Source organism: Bicyclus anynana, chromosome 6 (genome assembly GCF_947172395.1).
Source record: "Bicyclus anynana chromosome 6, ilBicAnyn1.1, whole genome shotgun sequence".
Taxonomy (NCBI): domain Eukaryota; kingdom Metazoa; phylum Arthropoda; class Insecta; order Lepidoptera; family Nymphalidae; genus Bicyclus; species Bicyclus anynana.
Genome location: NC_069088.1, coordinates 14155893 through 14174309, shown reverse-complemented (window position 1 = coordinate 14174309; position 18417 = coordinate 14155893). Strand labels below are relative to the sequence as shown.

At 35.5% G+C, this 18417-nt stretch overlaps 2 protein-coding genes across 2 annotated transcripts in view; one reads left to right on the top strand and one right to left on the bottom strand.

Moving 5' to 3' along the window:
- The window catches only part of LOC112050916 (synaptotagmin-5-like), a 67843-nt gene extending 58137 nt beyond the window's left edge, over positions 1–9706 (top strand). Inside the window, exons 6-9 of the mRNA XM_024089330.2 lie at positions 1009–1216; positions 2435–2661; positions 2753–2898; positions 3473–9706. Coding sequence (XP_023945098.2) covers positions 1009–1216; positions 2435–2661; positions 2753–2898; positions 3473–3619 — 728 coding nt within the window. The 3' untranslated portion in view covers positions 3620–9706. The remainder of the gene's footprint in view (positions 1–1008; positions 1217–2434; positions 2662–2752; positions 2899–3472) is intronic.
- A 474-nt stretch (positions 9707–10180) lies between these two features.
- LOC112050908 (thyroid receptor-interacting protein 11) lies at positions 10181–18378 on the bottom strand. Its single transcript, XM_052881930.1, has 8 exons — positions 18217–18378; positions 17930–18141; positions 14334–15700; positions 14052–14269; positions 13751–13945; positions 13226–13678; positions 11673–11899; positions 10181–10463 (listed from the first exon to the last, which is right to left on the bottom strand). The coding sequence occupies exons 2-7, from the start codon at positions 18132–18134 to the stop codon at positions 11794–11796; spliced, it is 2544 nt and encodes an 847-aa protein (XP_052737890.1). The 5' UTR covers positions 18135–18141; positions 18217–18378; the 3' UTR covers positions 10181–10463; positions 11673–11793.
- Between the last annotated feature and the right edge of the window lie 39 nt (positions 18379–18417).

Here is an 18417-nt window from a genome sequence, read left to right as displayed (position 1 = left end):
TGAAACATACATATGCGACGCTTCGTGTCGTACTGACTCGAGAATGTATTCGTTTTTGAATTTTAGAACGGCTACGACACGGTCGTGTTCCGTGTGCTCTATCTGCCGTTTATTCTTTAATCTGTGACTTTGGAAGGTTAAAAAATTCGCCGGTCCACACATGCCTGATAATGCTCGTGTTAAGTCGCTGAATAAACAATGCCTGTACAAACTTTCACGCTTAAATGGATTTGCACCGACGCGGTTATGGTACCTACCTACCATATACAAACTATAGTACAGTATTAACGCTATGTGATATAAATTCGTTGAATATAAATATTTAATTTGTCAAGTAAATACGCCTGGTACATTGCTAGTTGAATAAAGTTCCTATACGACTACGTACCTAATGGCTATATAATGGTAAAACTTAATTTTTACTTTCATCCTAAAAGAAAACGCCCATAGTTAGCGACTAAGTCTCGAATACGTAAAGGTGCTGATAGACTTTTGAGTGTGCACTTGTAACAGAACATCGAGCATTCGCTGAGCCGAGCTAAGCATAGAGCCAAACATTGCTACACACGTATGTCATACTAGCGGACGCCGGCGACTTCGTCCACGTGGAATTTAGTTTTTCATAAATCCCTCGGGAACCATGGATTTTTCCGGGATAAAAAGTAGCCTATGTGTTAATTCATGCTATAATATATCTCAATACCAAATTTCAGCTAATTCGGTTCAGTAGTCGAGGCGTGAAAGAGTAACAAACATTCATATCATTAAAATCATCAGTTTTCGCAAATCTCGGGAAACCATGGATATTTTCGGGATAAAAAGTAGCCTATGTATTAATCCAGAGTAAAATCCATTTCCATTCCAAATTTTATCCAAATCGCTGCAGTAATAGCGGCGTAGAGTAACAAACATCCCAACATCCAAACATCCATACAAACTTTCGCGTTTATAATGTTAGTAGGATTGTAGAGCTTGCTAATAAGTATATTTTTTTTTTTGTGGTTCCAGCCCACGACCTGGCAGGCTACGAAGCGGGCGGGTTCAACGACCCCTACGTGCGCGTGAGCCTGCTGCCCGAGGTGGACAGTCGCGTGCGGCAGACGCCGGTGCACCGGAACGAGGCCAACCCCTTCTTCGACCAACACTTCAAGTTCCCCGTGTCGCATGACGAGCTCAGCGATAAGACGCTGTTGCTGCAAGTTTTTGATTATGACAGGTAGACAAGTAGACAGAGATAGGAGAGATAAGGGCGCCCTTCACCTTAGACAACCTCATCTTAACAATGGCGTAGCTATATACAGGTGGTGTATGTCTTGGGGCTCTCAAGCTCAGGGGCCCTCTAATCCCGATCAGAAAATCGCGATCGAACTGAAGTTACAAAAAATCGAAAACGGACAGAGCTGATGAATATTTTTACTTGATAAAACCTATCAATCAATCAATCAATCAATTTATTTATTTGCAGATACATGCATTATATATATACAGGTGGTCGGTAGATGTAGATGGTAGATGTTACCAGTTTAGATGGTAGTGGGCCCCATTTTTTCATTTGCACCAGGACCCAAGAGCCCTCAAGGGCATGGCGTGACCTAGCTACGCCACTGCACCTGACAGACAACCTCACCTGGCATCTCCTACTCATTAACAAACGTAGATCTGGCTTCCGGGATTTTTTATAAGAATTCAATTCTTGAAAAAGAATTATAAAAAGGTAAATACAGACAGATGTCGGGCAGCAGTAAAACCGATGCGAGATTTACGATCGCCAACCCGTGGTGGCGTGGCCATTATGGCATTAATCTTTATCTTTAAGAAACAAAGCCCATAATTAAGTTGCTTCAGACTTTGCTTGACCTATATCTGTGAAATCCGCATGAAATTCCATTCAGTAGTCTCTGAGGTTAGAGCGAACAGGCAGACAAATGGTTTTCGTTTCAGTTCTTCAACAGTTGCCGAATTGGGTGGTTTTTATCCTCAGACTATTTACATAAGGACTAATATAGACTACCCAAATTCACGAACATAATTTGTCTGTCGTTTTTATAAGGGGGAAGAGGTAACTCACTCATCGAAAATGAATTTTCCGTTTAAAGAATCGATTCTTTTTAGATATTTTGATATAAAGAAGTTAGAAATACTTACAAGTTAAACGTAACTCCATCTTTTAATAAACTAGCAGTTGTTTTAATTTCACTATTCAACTACACAAAAATGCATTTTTGCGGAGCTCTTTACACGACGCAAACGATTACAACTATGACACATAGATTCTTTTGGAGTCAGTTTTTATAAACGCGTTAGATCGTTGATTTTATACTTAGACAGAGGGGTAACGTCCGGCGAGGCAGATCCTTATGTAATTAGTCTAAGTTTATATCATATTTTAGACACTCTTAGACTTCTGCTGTCTTATATGCCTTCTTGCCTTTAGATTCTCTCGCAACGAAGTGATGGGTTCCGCGAAGGTGCCGCTCTCGCGTGTCGAAGTGGCCGGAGGAGCGGAGGTCTGGGCCGAGCTGTCCCGCGAGCGGCGACCTCCAGAGGAGCTGCAGGAGTTGTTGCTGAGTCTCTCCTACCTGCCGTCTGCTGAGCGGCTCACTGTCGTAGTGTTGAAAGCAAGGAATCTACTGCCACCTCAGGAAGGGAAGGAAGCTTTAGGTATATTTTTCCTTTACAATAGGGTAGTTGACTCATATCAAATTTAATATAGGTAAACTAATTTGGCTAATTTTGTCACTTGTAATTGCAGACGTGTATGTAAAAGTGTACCTGCTGGTGAACGGAAAGAGAGTCAAAAAGAAGAAGACTAACAGGAAAGAGATCAACAACTCCGTGTGGAACGAGGCTCTCTCCTTCAGTCTGCCCTCGTCTAATTTACACGAGGCGTCCATTGAGGTGAGAACTATAGCTTGGCTTTGTTTGTAAAACTCCCAATGGTCCGCGGGCCGGGAAGGGGCAGCGATGCCCCGCGCGCACGACTTCATACCCGCGTAATCCTTCCTTCTGCCCAACGCGCACGACTTTACACCCGTGCAGTCCTTTCCCCTGTCGCCCGCATATATGGTATCATTAATGAACTTGCCAAGCTGTATACAGTTCATCTGCCAGTAGGCCAATTTGTACCAGTTTAAAATAGAGTAACCCACATTTCTTGAAAAAGGAGAAATATCTCTTTTTTCGAAATCGGTAAATTTTTGTCCCATATAACCTAATGCAATTTGATAGTTAGTGATCCCTACTATCAACCCTTAAAGGGATCGCTATACGTTTCCAGTGACCCTGTGTACTACAGAACAATATATACCTATTATAGAACTGTCTGACTGCCAACGACGGATGATGGACTATATGTGACCACTTTCGCCCTACTATGACAAATTATTTGATAAAAAAACTATTACTTCATGACTAAAAAAAAATTAGTTTACTTGAAAAAATAAATCTAATAAAAGACGTGTTGGTGTGCCAGGTGTGCGTGGTGACGGGCGGCGGCAGCGCGCTGGTGGTAGGCTGGTGCTGCGTGGGCGCCGCCGAGCCGGCCGCCGAGGGCCGCCACTGGGCGCAGATGGCGCAGGAGACGCGCAAGGCGGTCGCCATGTGGCACACGCTCAGATAGATCGCGCACTGCACTCGCACACTGCCGCAAAAGCCACAACGCAATTAAATATTCAACTACTGACACGCATAAGACTTGAAAATAAACGCCTCGCCGTTTTACCCGCGTAATTCATGTTCCGTTTATTAAACCGGGAATAAAATATAAATATTCAAATACTGACACTCAAAAATAGACTTGAAAATAAACGCCTCGCCGTTTTACCCGCGTAATTGATGTTCCGTTTATGAATACGGGAATAAAATAATGTGGTTTTTCTATTGTCAAAAATATTAAAATCAGTTCAGTAGATCCAGAGATTTCCTCTAACTTTACAAACTTAACCTCTTTATAATCTTAATGTATAGTACAACTATTTATTTATTTATTTATTTATATAAAGCACGCCAACAATACACATATTAAACGTTAAAACATAAGATAACACATATTAAAGAGTTCTGATATGCATATAAACAATAGGCGCACATAACATTTATATAATTATATGTCAACACTTAACTAATTATAATATGTCAAATTTATAGGAAGGATTAAATGTCAAAATTAATTATTACCTAATTTAAAATTAATAAAATAGTATACAATTTTAAAACAATAGCATAAAGAAGAAAACTTAACTTAATTAATTACAATTTTTGAATTAATTTACTAGGTTGGTAGATTATACAAAACAAAAAGAATAAATATTAAGAAAAAACATTAACATTAAACTAAATCTTACTAATAATAGAGACAATTTAATTATTATGGAGTTTAAAATGGTCATGCAACTTGTTTTTAAAGACATAGAAGGAATTGTGGAAGATGTCGATCTCCGGTAAAGTTTTAGAAACTTCGTTATACTTGGCACATATTCGTCTAATGGGGGCCTGCATACCAAGGTTAGTTTTTACAAAAGGAATATGAAACAATTTCATAGTACGGTAGCGTGGATATCTACGCGGGACTGTTAGGGATACCCTTTCAAGTATGTTACCACACTTGATTTTGTTATTTAAAATCTTGTGGAGAAAGCATAAGTCCATCATATCGCGTCTTCTTCGTAGCGGTAACATTTCAAACTCCGCTAGTCGCTGGTGGTAGGGCATCCTATGCGAAATACCGGTCGATATAAAGGCAAGATGCCTAGTAAACGATCGTTGTATATTTTCAACGCGTTGGGAATGTGTACTGTAGATTGGATTCCAAATAACACTAGCAAACTCAAGACAACATCTCACCAAGGCATTATATAAAATAATTTTGGTCTTACAAGAGAACCCCTTTGTGTTGCGTTTTAAAAATCCCAAAAGCTGAGCACCTTTTTGAACAATATTATTTATGTGAGGTTTAAACGTTAATTTACTATCCATAGTGACTCCTAAGTCTTTTATTTCCAATAACTCTTGCAATATCGTGTTCTTAATGGAGTAACTAGAAACAAGTGGTTTTTTTTTTCGAGTAAATTTAATGTGGAAACATTTGTTAGCATTAAGAGTCATGTGGTTGTTATCACACCATCTGATAATTCTGTTTAAGTCATCTTGTAGTAATTTAGCATCGTTGGATGATTTAATCGTTTTATAAATTTTCAAATCATCCGCAAACAACGAGCTAGTACAATGTTGCGTCACTGAAGAAATATCATTAATGAAGGCCAAGAACAATAGGGGCCCCAGGTGGGAACCCTGTGGCACTCCAGATAATGCCACGAACGTTTTAGACTCATAGCCATTGACTGCAACAGTTTGGGATCTCAGTTGGAGGTATGAATTGAACCATTTGACAAGGGGACCACTGATTCCATATTGCATAAGTTTGTTAACGAGTAGTATATGGTTAACCTTATCAAACGCGGTACTAAAGTCAGTGTAAATGACGTCAACCTGTTGCCCCTTATCCACAATATAGCAGAGATCCGAAGTATAGTCAGACAAATTTGATTGCACGGATAGACCAGTCCTGAAGCCGTGTTGAGAGCTCGTGAGAAAATTGTCCAAATGCCGAGATAGAATAGGGTGAACTAGACTTTCAAAAAGTTTTGAAAAGCATGAAAGTATTGAAATCGGACAGTAATTTTTAACATCCACTCTGTCTCCCTTCTTAAATACTGGTACTATTCGTGCTTTCTTCCATTCACTGGGGAAAATACCCTCATCAAGGGAACGATTGAAAATCAGTGTCAGAGGAAAAGCAATCGCCGGACCACAACGTTTAATAAATACAGGTGGGATATTATCTGGACCAGCACCTTTAAGAGGATCTAAAGATTTAATGCATTTTATGACATCAGACTCAAGCAACTTTATTTTAGCTAAATGAGGAGTATTATTGATTGGGGGAAACTCAACAAGAGTAGGTTGGCGACTATGTGGTCGCGAGTAGACAGAGGAGAAATGGTCGGCAAAAAGATTGGCTATTGAAGTGCCTGAGTTTGCCAATTCTTTTTCAAGTTTCATTGATGCAGGCAGGGAAGATTCTCCTTTCTTTTTGTGTCTAAAATATTTCCAGAAATTACAGGGATTCTTAGAAATATTAGATTCTGTTTTGTGCTTATAATCCTTAAGACATATATTATACAGTTTGTGACAACGACTACGAATGATTTGGAATTCAAAATTATCTCTAGGATTATTGTATTTCTTAAATTTTTTGCGAAGTCTATCTTTTTCCGATATAAGTTTAATTAAGTTTCCACTGTACCAGACCGGGAATTTCGCAGGTTTAAGTTTTCGTTTTGGTATTGATGTATTAATAATTTCATGGATACACTTATAGAAAACATCAACCATGGCATCGACATCTTTACAAGTAGAAAAATATTGCAACCAGTTGATATTTTTTATTTCCTTTACAATTGTAACGTAATCTGAATTGAAGTAGTTATAAACAACACGACTTTTGGATCTCAAGTATGAAATATGAGTAAAATCAACACTTACTAACAAGTTAGGATGGTAGGGATCTAATGTTTAAACTACAAATGTTTATGTGACAGGTCATAGTAATCCTCGATGATCAAATCAGTTTTAGTTTCTTTGATTATTTACAGAGAATAAGCCAAGATTTTTGAATCCAATATTAATTTTTTAAAAGATTTTCATTATCAGCCGTTAGTCGGAGAGAAAATGGACAAAGTTCAGTTTGGTACCGTGATGGCACCAGATATTGATTCTGAATTATAATCAACTCAAGACCCACCACCAAATCAGCCTACATTACATACATTGAGCGAACTATTCAAACCAATATTCAACACTTGTATCATCTGTGTCGTGTCATAAGACACAGATGATATAAGTTTAGATCAATGAATTACAAAATATATCCCAAGTAGATTGAATTTCTTAACAAGGCTTGCGGCAGTGTGCGATCACCTTTACACTACCTACTTCCTGATACTGTGATTAAGTAGTACCGATATTGCTCCGGCATATATACTATCAGCAATGCAGAATTAGCATAGCCAAGTCAAATGCATTGCTCTGCAGCACCGTTCGGAGTACGACAGCACCCGAGCACCAAATGCCCAACATTATTTGTATATTCTTCGCATTGCCCATTAGTTGAGCCTTCTTAATAATGCGTACAAAATATTTTGTAAGATTCCTTTCAACTTCGCACACAATACACAAGATATGATTGTACGTTTGTTTTAGCATTTATGTTCGTTACGCAATTTCTAAAATATAGGTACAGTTTGCTTCAATTTTGTCACGCTAAAATTTATCCCAATGGCAGGGCCGAATTAACAATGTTAGGCGTTCACAGATCCGCATCGTATGCATAGCAACATCAAACGGATTTTCGCAAATCCCATCGAATGGATTTCATCTACCTACTTTGAAATTAAAAATCCGTTTAATGCAATGCGTCTGATACTTACGATGCGGATACGTGAGCGTTTAATAGACAACTGCCGAGAGCAAAATTGAAAATAAAATTGAAAAAAAAAATCATATCCAAGTTGATGATCTTGAAATTGATTATTTATAGACCAATTAATTATTATTATTACTATTGCTCAGCAATTCGGCATTACCTATCATTCTGGAGTAATTTCAATTAAATATATGGGCACAAGGATAATCTGGCTCTGAGAACTTAATAATCGAGTCAAATTAGACAGCAATGCATATGCGCGATTGCGAGATTTTTCTGAAAACGGACTTCAGCATCTGTATTCTTTAGCTCGTTTGCATTAAACTTGATTGAGACTTAATGGTTTTAATGTAAAACGTTCTAATGTCAACCAGACGTAATCCTTCGAAAGTCACCGAGTTAGCGAATACCGTAGTATATTGGCGATTTTTCTTGAAGCAAACTGTAGCGTATTTCACAAGATGATAAACCAATTATTGACGTGAAGTTTAATTTTTTGCCAATCCTTTTTTGGGAAATATACAACTTCTTAGAGCAATTTAGCTATGCGGTGCGAGATTTCTTTTAGATATAATGTATAAACATAATAATATAATATTGTGATTCCATATCTAAGTAATCTATATCGTTATTATAATAATAATATAGATAGATAATTTCTTGTAACGTGTCGATAAGATCATATTTGTGGTGTTGGATTTCTATCACACTTCTCTTAAAATGCGACTTTAAAGGTTTCGCTACACGCAGACGGGACGGGACAGAATGTGACTCTAGAGGAAAGCCTGGATTAGCCAATAAACTATTTTAAGCAATTTCTTAGGGCTAGTAGTCTAGGGGGCACTAGAAACGACCCAGAAAAAAAAAGCAATTTCAAAATCCGCGGGTCTTTTGAAATAATTTTTTGTACTTCATTTATAGATAGGGGGCACATAGAGTTTATTGCTTACATAGGTATTACATAGATTTGCTGTTTTTTAAAATTGCAAGAGTAAGAAGGCGCGATTGTGAAAAGGTGTGAGCAGGACGAGACTTAGTATTTTGTCTTCAAATATTCCATTGGGAAATGGCACACAGAGCACTACGCTTGGCGTGACTTGTCTGTTTGACTTGACTACTCATAATACGTATTAGTTACGTACGTACTCGTAATACATTAAGTACCTACGTATTAGGTACAAAGACTCAAGTCGCGTGACCCGTCCGCCGTGTGGTGTGGGGAAACCTTTAAATTGCCATGTTACAATTGGGTAACAAGGTAACACTATTTATTTAGTGTTGCCAAGCGACAAAAAACTGTCAATCAATATGACAGTTTTGAATGAGGTTAAAAAGTCTTTATAGTGTTGCCCACCTTTCGTGAGTCAAACAATAGTCTACCTTCGTATTCCAATTTATCTAATTCTAAAGTCTGTAATGTCCTTAACTGTGGGCCCATTTGTATGTTTTCTAAACATTGTAAATATTTTTTGTCTACTCAATGGCGTAACTGCATAGATTGGACCTATGCACGGATCGCAGAAGATCGCTCATCAGCATTAAATGACCCCTCAGAAAAATTCAAATTAGGGTCTTCATAATAAAGAGCAAATAAAATATTTCATGACAATTAAAGAATCTATTTGATATGATAATAATGTGTTTAATACATTTTATGAACTCTGCGGGGTCGCTACTTACGCCACTACTTATTTTGTAAAGTCGCGTTCGCAGTAACATCAATTTATTTTTGCCTTGAAGCCTTTTCAAAAACGCTTTTTAGACTTTCGTCTAGAAGTCATTAAATCGAGTCGACGTATTTTAAAGGGAACCTTACACTTAAGTCGAATCGGAAAGATAATTGAGCTTTGAGAACACCAAACAATCTTATGAATTTTTAAGAAAAATTTATATTATGAAAATCATATAAATACTTATAATTTTTTAATGTAAAGTTAAAAAATCATTATAAGAAAAAAATATTACCTAATAAGTACCTTCCTACCTATAAAAAGTTCCTTTTCATCTACGCCCACAGTTATTCTATGGTGTGTACCAAATAACCTGTTTGTACCTATCTAGTCATTTCATTGTGATTCTTATTTATATGAGGTTAAGGTTTATAATTATATCGAATTTGATTCCAAAATATACGTATTTTTGTCTATATAAATGTATCATTGTGATGAAAGAAGTATTTAAACTGGTATTTTATTTTACAAATGTCCGAAATAAATTGTCTCTTTTTAATTTAAGTTGTTTAAATTCTTTACAATATAATTTCCTTCCATTTAGATATTAAGTTTAATTTTTTTTGCAAGTAGGTATTACAGGAATGTTTTAATAGCATACTTTATAGTAATACTAGCTGACACCGCGCGGTTTTACCCGCGTGGTTCGCGTAGGAATACCTACGGGGATAATATAAGAATTTTTCAAATCGGACCAGTAGTTCCTGAGATAAGCGCGTGAATTGTCTTAATTCTCTGCGTGTGTGAAGTCTGCCAATACGCATTGGACCAGCGTGGTGGCCTAACTCCTCTCAGTCTGAGAGGACTCGAGCTCAGCAGTGAGCCGAATATGGGTTGATAATGATGATGATACCCATGACTGAAACACAGCAAAACAGTTTAATGGTAGAATTAAGCATGATGCTTCCTAGGTATTTCCCAGACTTAATGGAATAGAGGATTGTGTCACATTTAAATGAAAGACGTGTTTACAATATTTTTAAATAACTTTATTAATAACTTCTTTATTTTTACATTATGTACATTGTACATTTATTTCAATAATAATATTTATAGTATAATGAATTAATAATAAACAACTAAAGTCGATATGAAAAGTCCACAAACACAGTTTACCATTAAAATTGAACACGACACGAAGTTCTGGCAACACTGGACCAAAATGTCAAGTCGATAACCACTACTTTAGATCACTATTAAACGTTCACTTACCACACCCGAAGCTCCGCTGCCCCGACTGTTGACGGCAACTAAAATGGCATACAATCATATCAATAACAAATAAATATTGATTTTATTATTGCAAAATATTGTTAGTATTGGTAGATAATAGGATATTTTACTCTATATGTGAGAAACAATCTAAAAATGTACACATAAGTTTAAAAAACCGAACGATTAAGTTATCCACCAAAGAAAAATATATGTAAGATAAAGCATCCCAATATAATCCCATTATCGTCATACTTCAGATAAGTTACACAAAACCTTGATAAATTATACATCAAAATCTTCCCCATAAATCACTCATCAATCTATTACAGAAAACTGCATGAAAATCCGTTCAGTAGTAAGTTTTTTTGCAAACAGACAGACAGACGAGGATTTCGTTTTGTAATATGTATATAGATAATAGATATTGAGCCAATAACTTTCCTCGATAAATGGACTACCTGGGCCTTTAGCCATGTGGCACGTATGAATCTCTTTCTACAATCGGCAACGCTTCGAAAATTAAATAATTTATGGGAATGACATTTGCTATCAGCAACTCACGTGATCGAGTTATCGAACTGGCCATGTAGCCATGTCATGTAGCATGTCGATTCTCTTTTTACAAACGCTAACGCTTCAATAACTAAAAAATGTATGGGAATGACAGATCTTGATCACGTGACCTGTTGATAGCAAATGTCATTCCCATACATTTTTCTAGTTTTCGAAGCGTTTGCGATCGTAGAAAGAGAATCGACGTGCCACTTGGCTAGAGAGGCTGATCTGTCATTCTCATACATTTTTCTAGTTTTCGAAGCGTTAGCGTTAGCGTTTGTAGAAAGAGAATCGACGTGCCACAATGATAAGGCCCCTGTTTGTGTTAACACGGTTTCCTAATTTTGATCGTCAGTTATATTATAAGCCAATGCCTTAAAAACAGACTGTTAGTATACCAATATAACATCAAAGAACATTTATATCAATAAAATCGAAAAACACTTTACCAAACTTCAGTTAAAAACTTTGAAAAAATAAAAAGCATTATTAGCTGTGTCTTACGCAACTCTTCAACTAATAGGTATTGACATCGCTATACATCGAAACTACTTTAATAGGTACTCAAAATTGAAATATTTGTATAAAATTAATTAAAATAATATATAACAATAATACAAGGACATGCATGTTGTATTCATAAATAAAAATTATAATACGAAATTAAAGAAAATACATAAATACTTTACACGTAATGGCATCCTTAGGCGGTTGAAGATAAAAAGGACAGTGGGAGACAATCGCGTGTGTTATGTGACATGTGTAAGTATTGTATGAATGTCTGTGTTTGTATACGTGTGTAATGTATTGTCATTCAGTTTTATGGGGTTTGGGATGGAGGTATTTGCAGTCCGTGTCTCTGCAGCTGCCGCCGACTTCGAAAGGACACAGGACGCCGTTTGGATCTTCTTCCCAACTGAAAAACATTTAGTTTAGAACATTTACTGGTTATTCGACAACCGTTGGGACATTCTCGATGCATACTTACATCGCAGCGCGGGCCGACGATGTTTGTACACATATTTTTATTCACATTAGTACATGCCGTCGTTAGATTGTATTAGATGTATTTCAAAACCGTTTCGTCTTTCAAAACCTTGTGAGACCAGAAGATCATTTTGCGTAAGTAAGGTGAGTCAGCACAAAAAATATATGCAAATTGTTTAAACTGTAGAGATAAAATTTCAGACAAAAATAACAGTATTTAATATTATTTTCATGATTTTTTTTTTAATTCTTTAACACGTTTATATTAGCTTCACTTGTAACTAACTATGTACTTATGTAAGAAAATTTTGGAATCTTAATTTGACCCACTTCCCGGACATTGATTAGTTCTGATGACAATACATGACTAGCTAACAAACGTCATTACAAATACAAAGGCCAAAAAAGTCGTACAAATACGAATTTAAATCGTACGTTTGACAACACTGAACACTCGGCGTTTGTACGAGACAGTACAACATTGTGCGTCTTAGACAAATTAAAGAAGGACCTGTATCGCACTCATAGTCACAAACAAATTTGTCTGTCATTTTCTGAGCGAAACGATCTTAGGTATATATCTTATACTAAACTAGAAGTTTTTGTCCGTTTTTTACACCATTCAAGTACACATAAAAGTATTTTTACGGAGCTCTTTAACCGACGAACACGATTACAACTATTTAACATCGATTCTATAGAGACAGCTTAATCGCATTAGATCATTGATCATATACTTTGACAGAAAAGTAACATCTAGCGAGGCAGGTCCTATACAATAGTTGGTCTGAGTTGTGCGTCCGCAACGAATTCGCTGCGGATACACGGCGTGTCCGTTGCGCGCCCGTAACGTATGCGAGCCCGCTCCGCTTTGAAATCGCTCGCAATCCGGTCGTGTGATAGCTGTTACCTGCATGGTGCAGATATAGAGATACCATAGGTACATTACACATAATGTGGAACACAACACAGAACTCAGAATGTGGAATTTCTTTCAGTACAGGCTCTACAAAGACCAATAAAAAATATTACACAGTTCATATTCTTTTTTTTGTGAAGCAAATATATTATTTAACTTTTCTAAAACATTGTTTTCTTGATATATTTAATCTTCATTATTATGGTTCACATGGTTTTAATAATGGTAGCTTACTTTTGCCATTATTAAAATCAAAAATATAATTACTGTGGATCTTACAAACAATGTGAATAAATAATAAGTATGATTTGAGTATGTTAGTGAAAAATTACTTACTTTCTGCACTGTAAAGAGCCTAATGGCGATTTATAATCATTTACATTTGCTGGAATCTCATCGCAGGATTCTGTTTCATTTCTACATCTTGTGTCTATTTGCTTGTCTGTCGTATTAACTATTTCTTCATTTTTTACGTCACTGATATGTGATTTTGTAATTGTTTTCTTAATATCAACCACTCTGTCTTTTATAGGACTCGGCATCTTTACTACTTTCTTGTTGTTACTCATATCTACTTGTACTGACAGTCTTGGAGGAACGCCTTTCGATTGAATATTGTCGTTATTAAAATTATTAACGACGCTAACTTTAACAGATTTCAGCATAGCGATATTTTTGTGTTCTTCAGTCGATGGATCATTTTCTTTTTGTAATTTGGTTGTATTTATAATTTTATCCAGTTGTCGACCAATCTGTATGTTTTGGCTGTTGGAATGTCTTACTGGTGAGCTGAAAGCCATTGGTTATAGGTCATTAGAATCTTATAATAGAAAAGATCTAATACTGCATACAAAAAATTACCTTTTTATCAACATTTGATGTTGGTGTCTTATTTTTGATAAACCAATCTGCAAAAGTTTTTGTTGTTTTTTATTCATGGTTATAGCAGTAGCAATATTTCTCAGTTCTGTAGCAACAATTTTATATTTCTGTGATAGCTTTGTGGCCTCTTCCTTCAAACTGAGCATTTTTCCTGATTGTTCGGCTATATTTTTTCTGTAAAATAAATTCTGGTTTACACATTGAAAATAACGTTTAGATATTTTACCTTGACTGGACAATTTTATCTTTACATAATAAAAAAAGCTTATAGGTACTTTACCTTGACTGGGCGATTTTGTCTTCTATTTTTTTTGCATAAGCTATTTTGTATGCTTCAATTGATAAATTCCTAGGTTTAAGAGTTTCTTTTGGCGTGGATACTTTATTAATAGCAATAGTAGCGTTCTGTCTAGCTTGTTTCAATTTTTCCAATTCAGCCATTCTCTTGACTAAGTTTTTGTACTCTATTTGTTCGGATTTTGGTAAATGATTCATGGCCTAAAACAATTTAAAATTTATAATTTGTAATTTAACTTTTAATAAATTATTGTTTAGTTCTTACCTTGATTACAAATTTTTCTGGTACTTTTTGTGTAGGTTTCTGAACAACATCTGGCAATTTACTTTTTTCAACTTCCATTCGTGTCGACTTTAGGAAGAGATCTAACTTGTTTTGGAATTCCTGTTGTTCTGATAACTTCATGTGCATTTTAGTCAAATTTTTCGTAGCTTCATTTTCACCTTCAGAATCAGATTCTCTCAGTTGGATAATAAATTTCTTCTCTTCTGGCTGAGGTTGAGGAGGTACCTTGGCAGTATTTTCAGACTTAACAACTGGTTTAGCTAGAACAGAATCTAAATCATTTAACTGCACTAGATTAGGAAGATTTTTACTCAGAGAAGTTAGTAACTTTGCTCGCAATAAATCTTCATCATCTTCTAACTCATCTTTTATCATATTATTATTAATTTTAGTTTCATTCTTTTGATTGGAATCGTTAATAATCTTTCCTTTGTCTTCAGCATCTGATCCAATATCCATATCAACTGATTCAATGTCAGTGTTATTATCTACATTTATATCATTTTCAGGTTTTTCTATATCAAAGTCATCTGGCACAATAGACGATTGCGAAAGTCTCTTCTGTAATTTCTGTTTTTGCTTTATTTCAATAGCTTTTTTCAATAAAGCTGACTTTAGGCAAATCATTCTTAACTCTGCTGTGTCACTATCCTCATCTTCTGATATTATAGGTGCTTTGCTTTTTGTGGACTTTTGATCTTTGTGCATGGCTATTTTAACAGATTTTGTTTTCAGTGCCATTTGCCGAAGCAATTCTAAGTCTTCGTCAGAATTGCAATCACTATGTGATTCTTCTTTGTTTTCAATAACAACTGTATCAATTACATCCTGCGATATTTCTTCTGGTTTACTTAGATTTTCATCACTGCAAATATGTATCGGTTCAATAGTATTAATATTTTCAGACTTCTCTACACTAACTGCTAAATTAGGTTCTTCTTTGTTATTTTCTACTTCAAGTGTATTGTTTTTTATTGTTTCTGGAGATTTTATTATTTCACAAGGAGCCTCAATATTAGGAGCTTCAGCTTTGGATTCACAAAGCATTTTCGAAAGACGATCTTTTAAAGTTGTTGTGTCATGTTTAATGTTGCTTAAACAAACTGCATTTTCCAATCTTCGTCTTTTATTTCTGTATTCATCGTCTGATATGTCACTATCACTTACAATTGTAATTTTCTTTTTAATGCGGTGATTTTTCCTCTTATGTTCTTTAATTTTAGTACTTTGTTTATTAATAATCTTTGATCTCTTTTGTTTATGTTGAACTTTAACAGGTTTTTGTGTTTTAGTAATTTTTAAAGTCAATTTTGTTACACTTTTATCAGCCTCTGCTCTGCAAACATCTGAAACACCATAATAAAACCTCTACTTTTCGAGGTTCATCTAAAATCCATTTTATGTCAAAGCTGTGAATTGACTAAGACACAAAGTATTTTTAGATACATATTTGTACTAAACTAGCCCACGCCCGCAACTTCGTCCGTGAAAGGCCGAGTTGCGCGACATGGGACGAGTACTTCGCAGAGCTACCTGAGATGTCAATAGTAATTTTGTTCAAAGTTAAATTCTTGTGACGAATATTGCACATATTTGGATTATTCGTCAATATTTTTTTTTATTAAAACACCTTCACTAATAATGCGTTATTTTAGAAAACATTTGATGATCATAAAAACTATAATCTATAGTGAGTTAATAGATACTGTATGTATGTATGCTATCGCAGATAGGACAGTAGTATAGTTGGTGCAGTGTATATGACATGTTTTGGATTTGTAGGGTGGTTTGAATCCACTCCATGGCATGCACCTCCAACTTTTCAGGTATGTGCATTTTATAACCGTGCCATATCGCATGTGTCGCATTGGTTCACTGCAAATAATCTACTTTTGAATGCCAAGAAAACTAAATGTATTGAGTTTTCATTGCCAAATGTTAAAAAATTAGATAAGTCTATAATGATCAATGGTGAAACACTGGAAATGGAGAGTTCCACAGTTTTCCTGGGAGTGACCTTGGATTGTAAACTTCAGTGGGGTGCTCATATAGAAAAACTGTCTGGTAAACTTAGCTCAGCGGCATTTGCCGTGAGAAAAATAAGACAGTTTACTGATGTTGATACAGCTAGGCTTGTTTATTTTGCGTACTTTCACAGCGTAATGTCTTATGGTATTTTATTGTGGGGCAAGGCTGCCGATATACAATCTATCAGCTCAGCTCAGCTTCCACCTTCACACAGAAAGTAAAACTATAAGAAATGTAAACAGTAATTGTTATTAATTGTAAATTATAATACTGTATGACTTTTTCAAAAGAGCAACTGTTGAGTTTCTTGCCGGTATCTTCTCAGCAGAACCTGCCTTCCGAACCGGTGGTAGAATCTTTACAAATAGTCAACTGACGTGTCAAAAGTGCTTGTAAACTGAGCCTACTTAAAATAAATTTTTTTTGATTTTGATACCTGCAATAGCTAAGAATTTTCTTAATTCTCTGAGTGTGAAGTCCATACACATTGGACTAACATGGTGGACTTTTAGACAAATCCCTCTCATTCTTAGAAGAGATTCATGCTCAACAGTGAGCCAAGGGTTACCTAACCCATATTTGGCTGATTGGTTGGTGAGCTGAATTTGAACTGAGGTAAAATTTAATTATCACCAGAAAAGTAGTATTTAAGAAACAAAATAATTGATATTTATCTATTGTGTAAATAATGTCTATTGAAACAGCTGTTATTTTAAAAATTTACCAAAATTTTATAGAAGTAAGGTTTCTTACTTGATAAAACCTTGTGTAATTAAATAAATTTGTGAAATTAAGAGAAGTTAAATTACACCCATAAACTTCCTTAAGGAATTCTAAGAAGGCTTATTATTATAGGCCTATATTTTAATGGCCCACTTCAGGGCTGTTAAAATAGGCTGTATATAAATGTTACTAGACCAAGCAAGACTGTTTCACTCATGTAGTTCTCATTCTCTAAAGAATACAGGTATAAAATATAGCCTATGACACTCACAAATAATGTAGCTTTGGAGTGGTAAAAGAATTTTTAATATTGATTCAGTATATACACCTTACAATACCAAAAACTTTACCTCTTTATAATATTAGTATAGACTATAGGTTGGACTTTAGAAGGGGGTACAGAGCTTTGACCTTTCACACTCCTCCAATTTGGGTTGCTACAACGTTTTACAACATTTTTAATTTGTCTACAACGGGGACAAGTTTATCAAAGTATTGCCGCTTTGATATACCGGTGAACATTTTTACCTAGAGATGTGATAAAAAAATGTATCATTTATTAAACAACACATTTAACCAGATCCTTGCTTATTCATCATATTATCATCTCCATATACTTATATATGGGGGTATAACTGAGTTTTCTGGGCCTATGTTGTATGAGCCGGTAGGCATTCCCTTTAAAACATTTTGGCGAGGCCCCCTACGTGTGACGCTGTCCACCCAAAGCCTCATCTGCTGAACATGTGCAGTGGCTATTCCATGACCTTCTAATGAAAAAAGCTATACATCATTTAAATTTATATAAGTAGACAAAGTTTAACCTGCAGCATTATCTGACCCAACAGAAGTCCGTTTGGCTTCCTTGCGTTCTAAGACATTGTTATAATTTTCTAACACTTGTAACCGCTGCCGTAGCAAAAACTCTTCCTCTGATGATATATCCGAGAGGTCATCAGCTTCGTCCACTATTTCTCCTTCTTCCATTTCGGAATCTCCGTTTGCTATTGGTGTTTCAAGGCAAGCCATCACGAATCTTACAACAAACGAAAAATGGTTATTCCGCGATACTTACGTTTTAGAAAGTAATATCTTTTTTATGCTAACTTACTCAAACTGGCTATATGTAACTACGAATATAACAAAAATACAAGAATTATCACAAAAATATTAATTTACAATCACAGAAATAAAATCCTTGAATATAGATTTCTCTTTTTATCTGTATAAAATTTTTATGTCCGTCAAGAATTATCATTTGATTCATTCAAATTCAATCATTCATACTTCATAGACTCTTGTCAAAGTCAAC

What these genes read in the sequence shown, in the direction of transcription:
- LOC112050908 (XM_052881930.1), bottom strand. Translation starts at nt 18,134, where the DNA reads ATGGCTTGCCTTGAAACACCAATAGCAAACGGAGATTCCGAAATGGAA. An exon ending in GACAAAATCGCCCAGTCAAG is followed by an intron (nt 13,946 to 14,051) that starts GTAAAGTACCTA and finishes TTTATTTTACAG; the next exon opens with AAAAAATATAGCCGAACAAT. An exon ending in CATCAAATGTTGATAAAAAG is followed by an intron (nt 13,679 to 13,750) that starts GTAATTTTTTGT and finishes AATGGCTTTCAG; the next exon opens with CTCACCAGTAAGACATTCCA.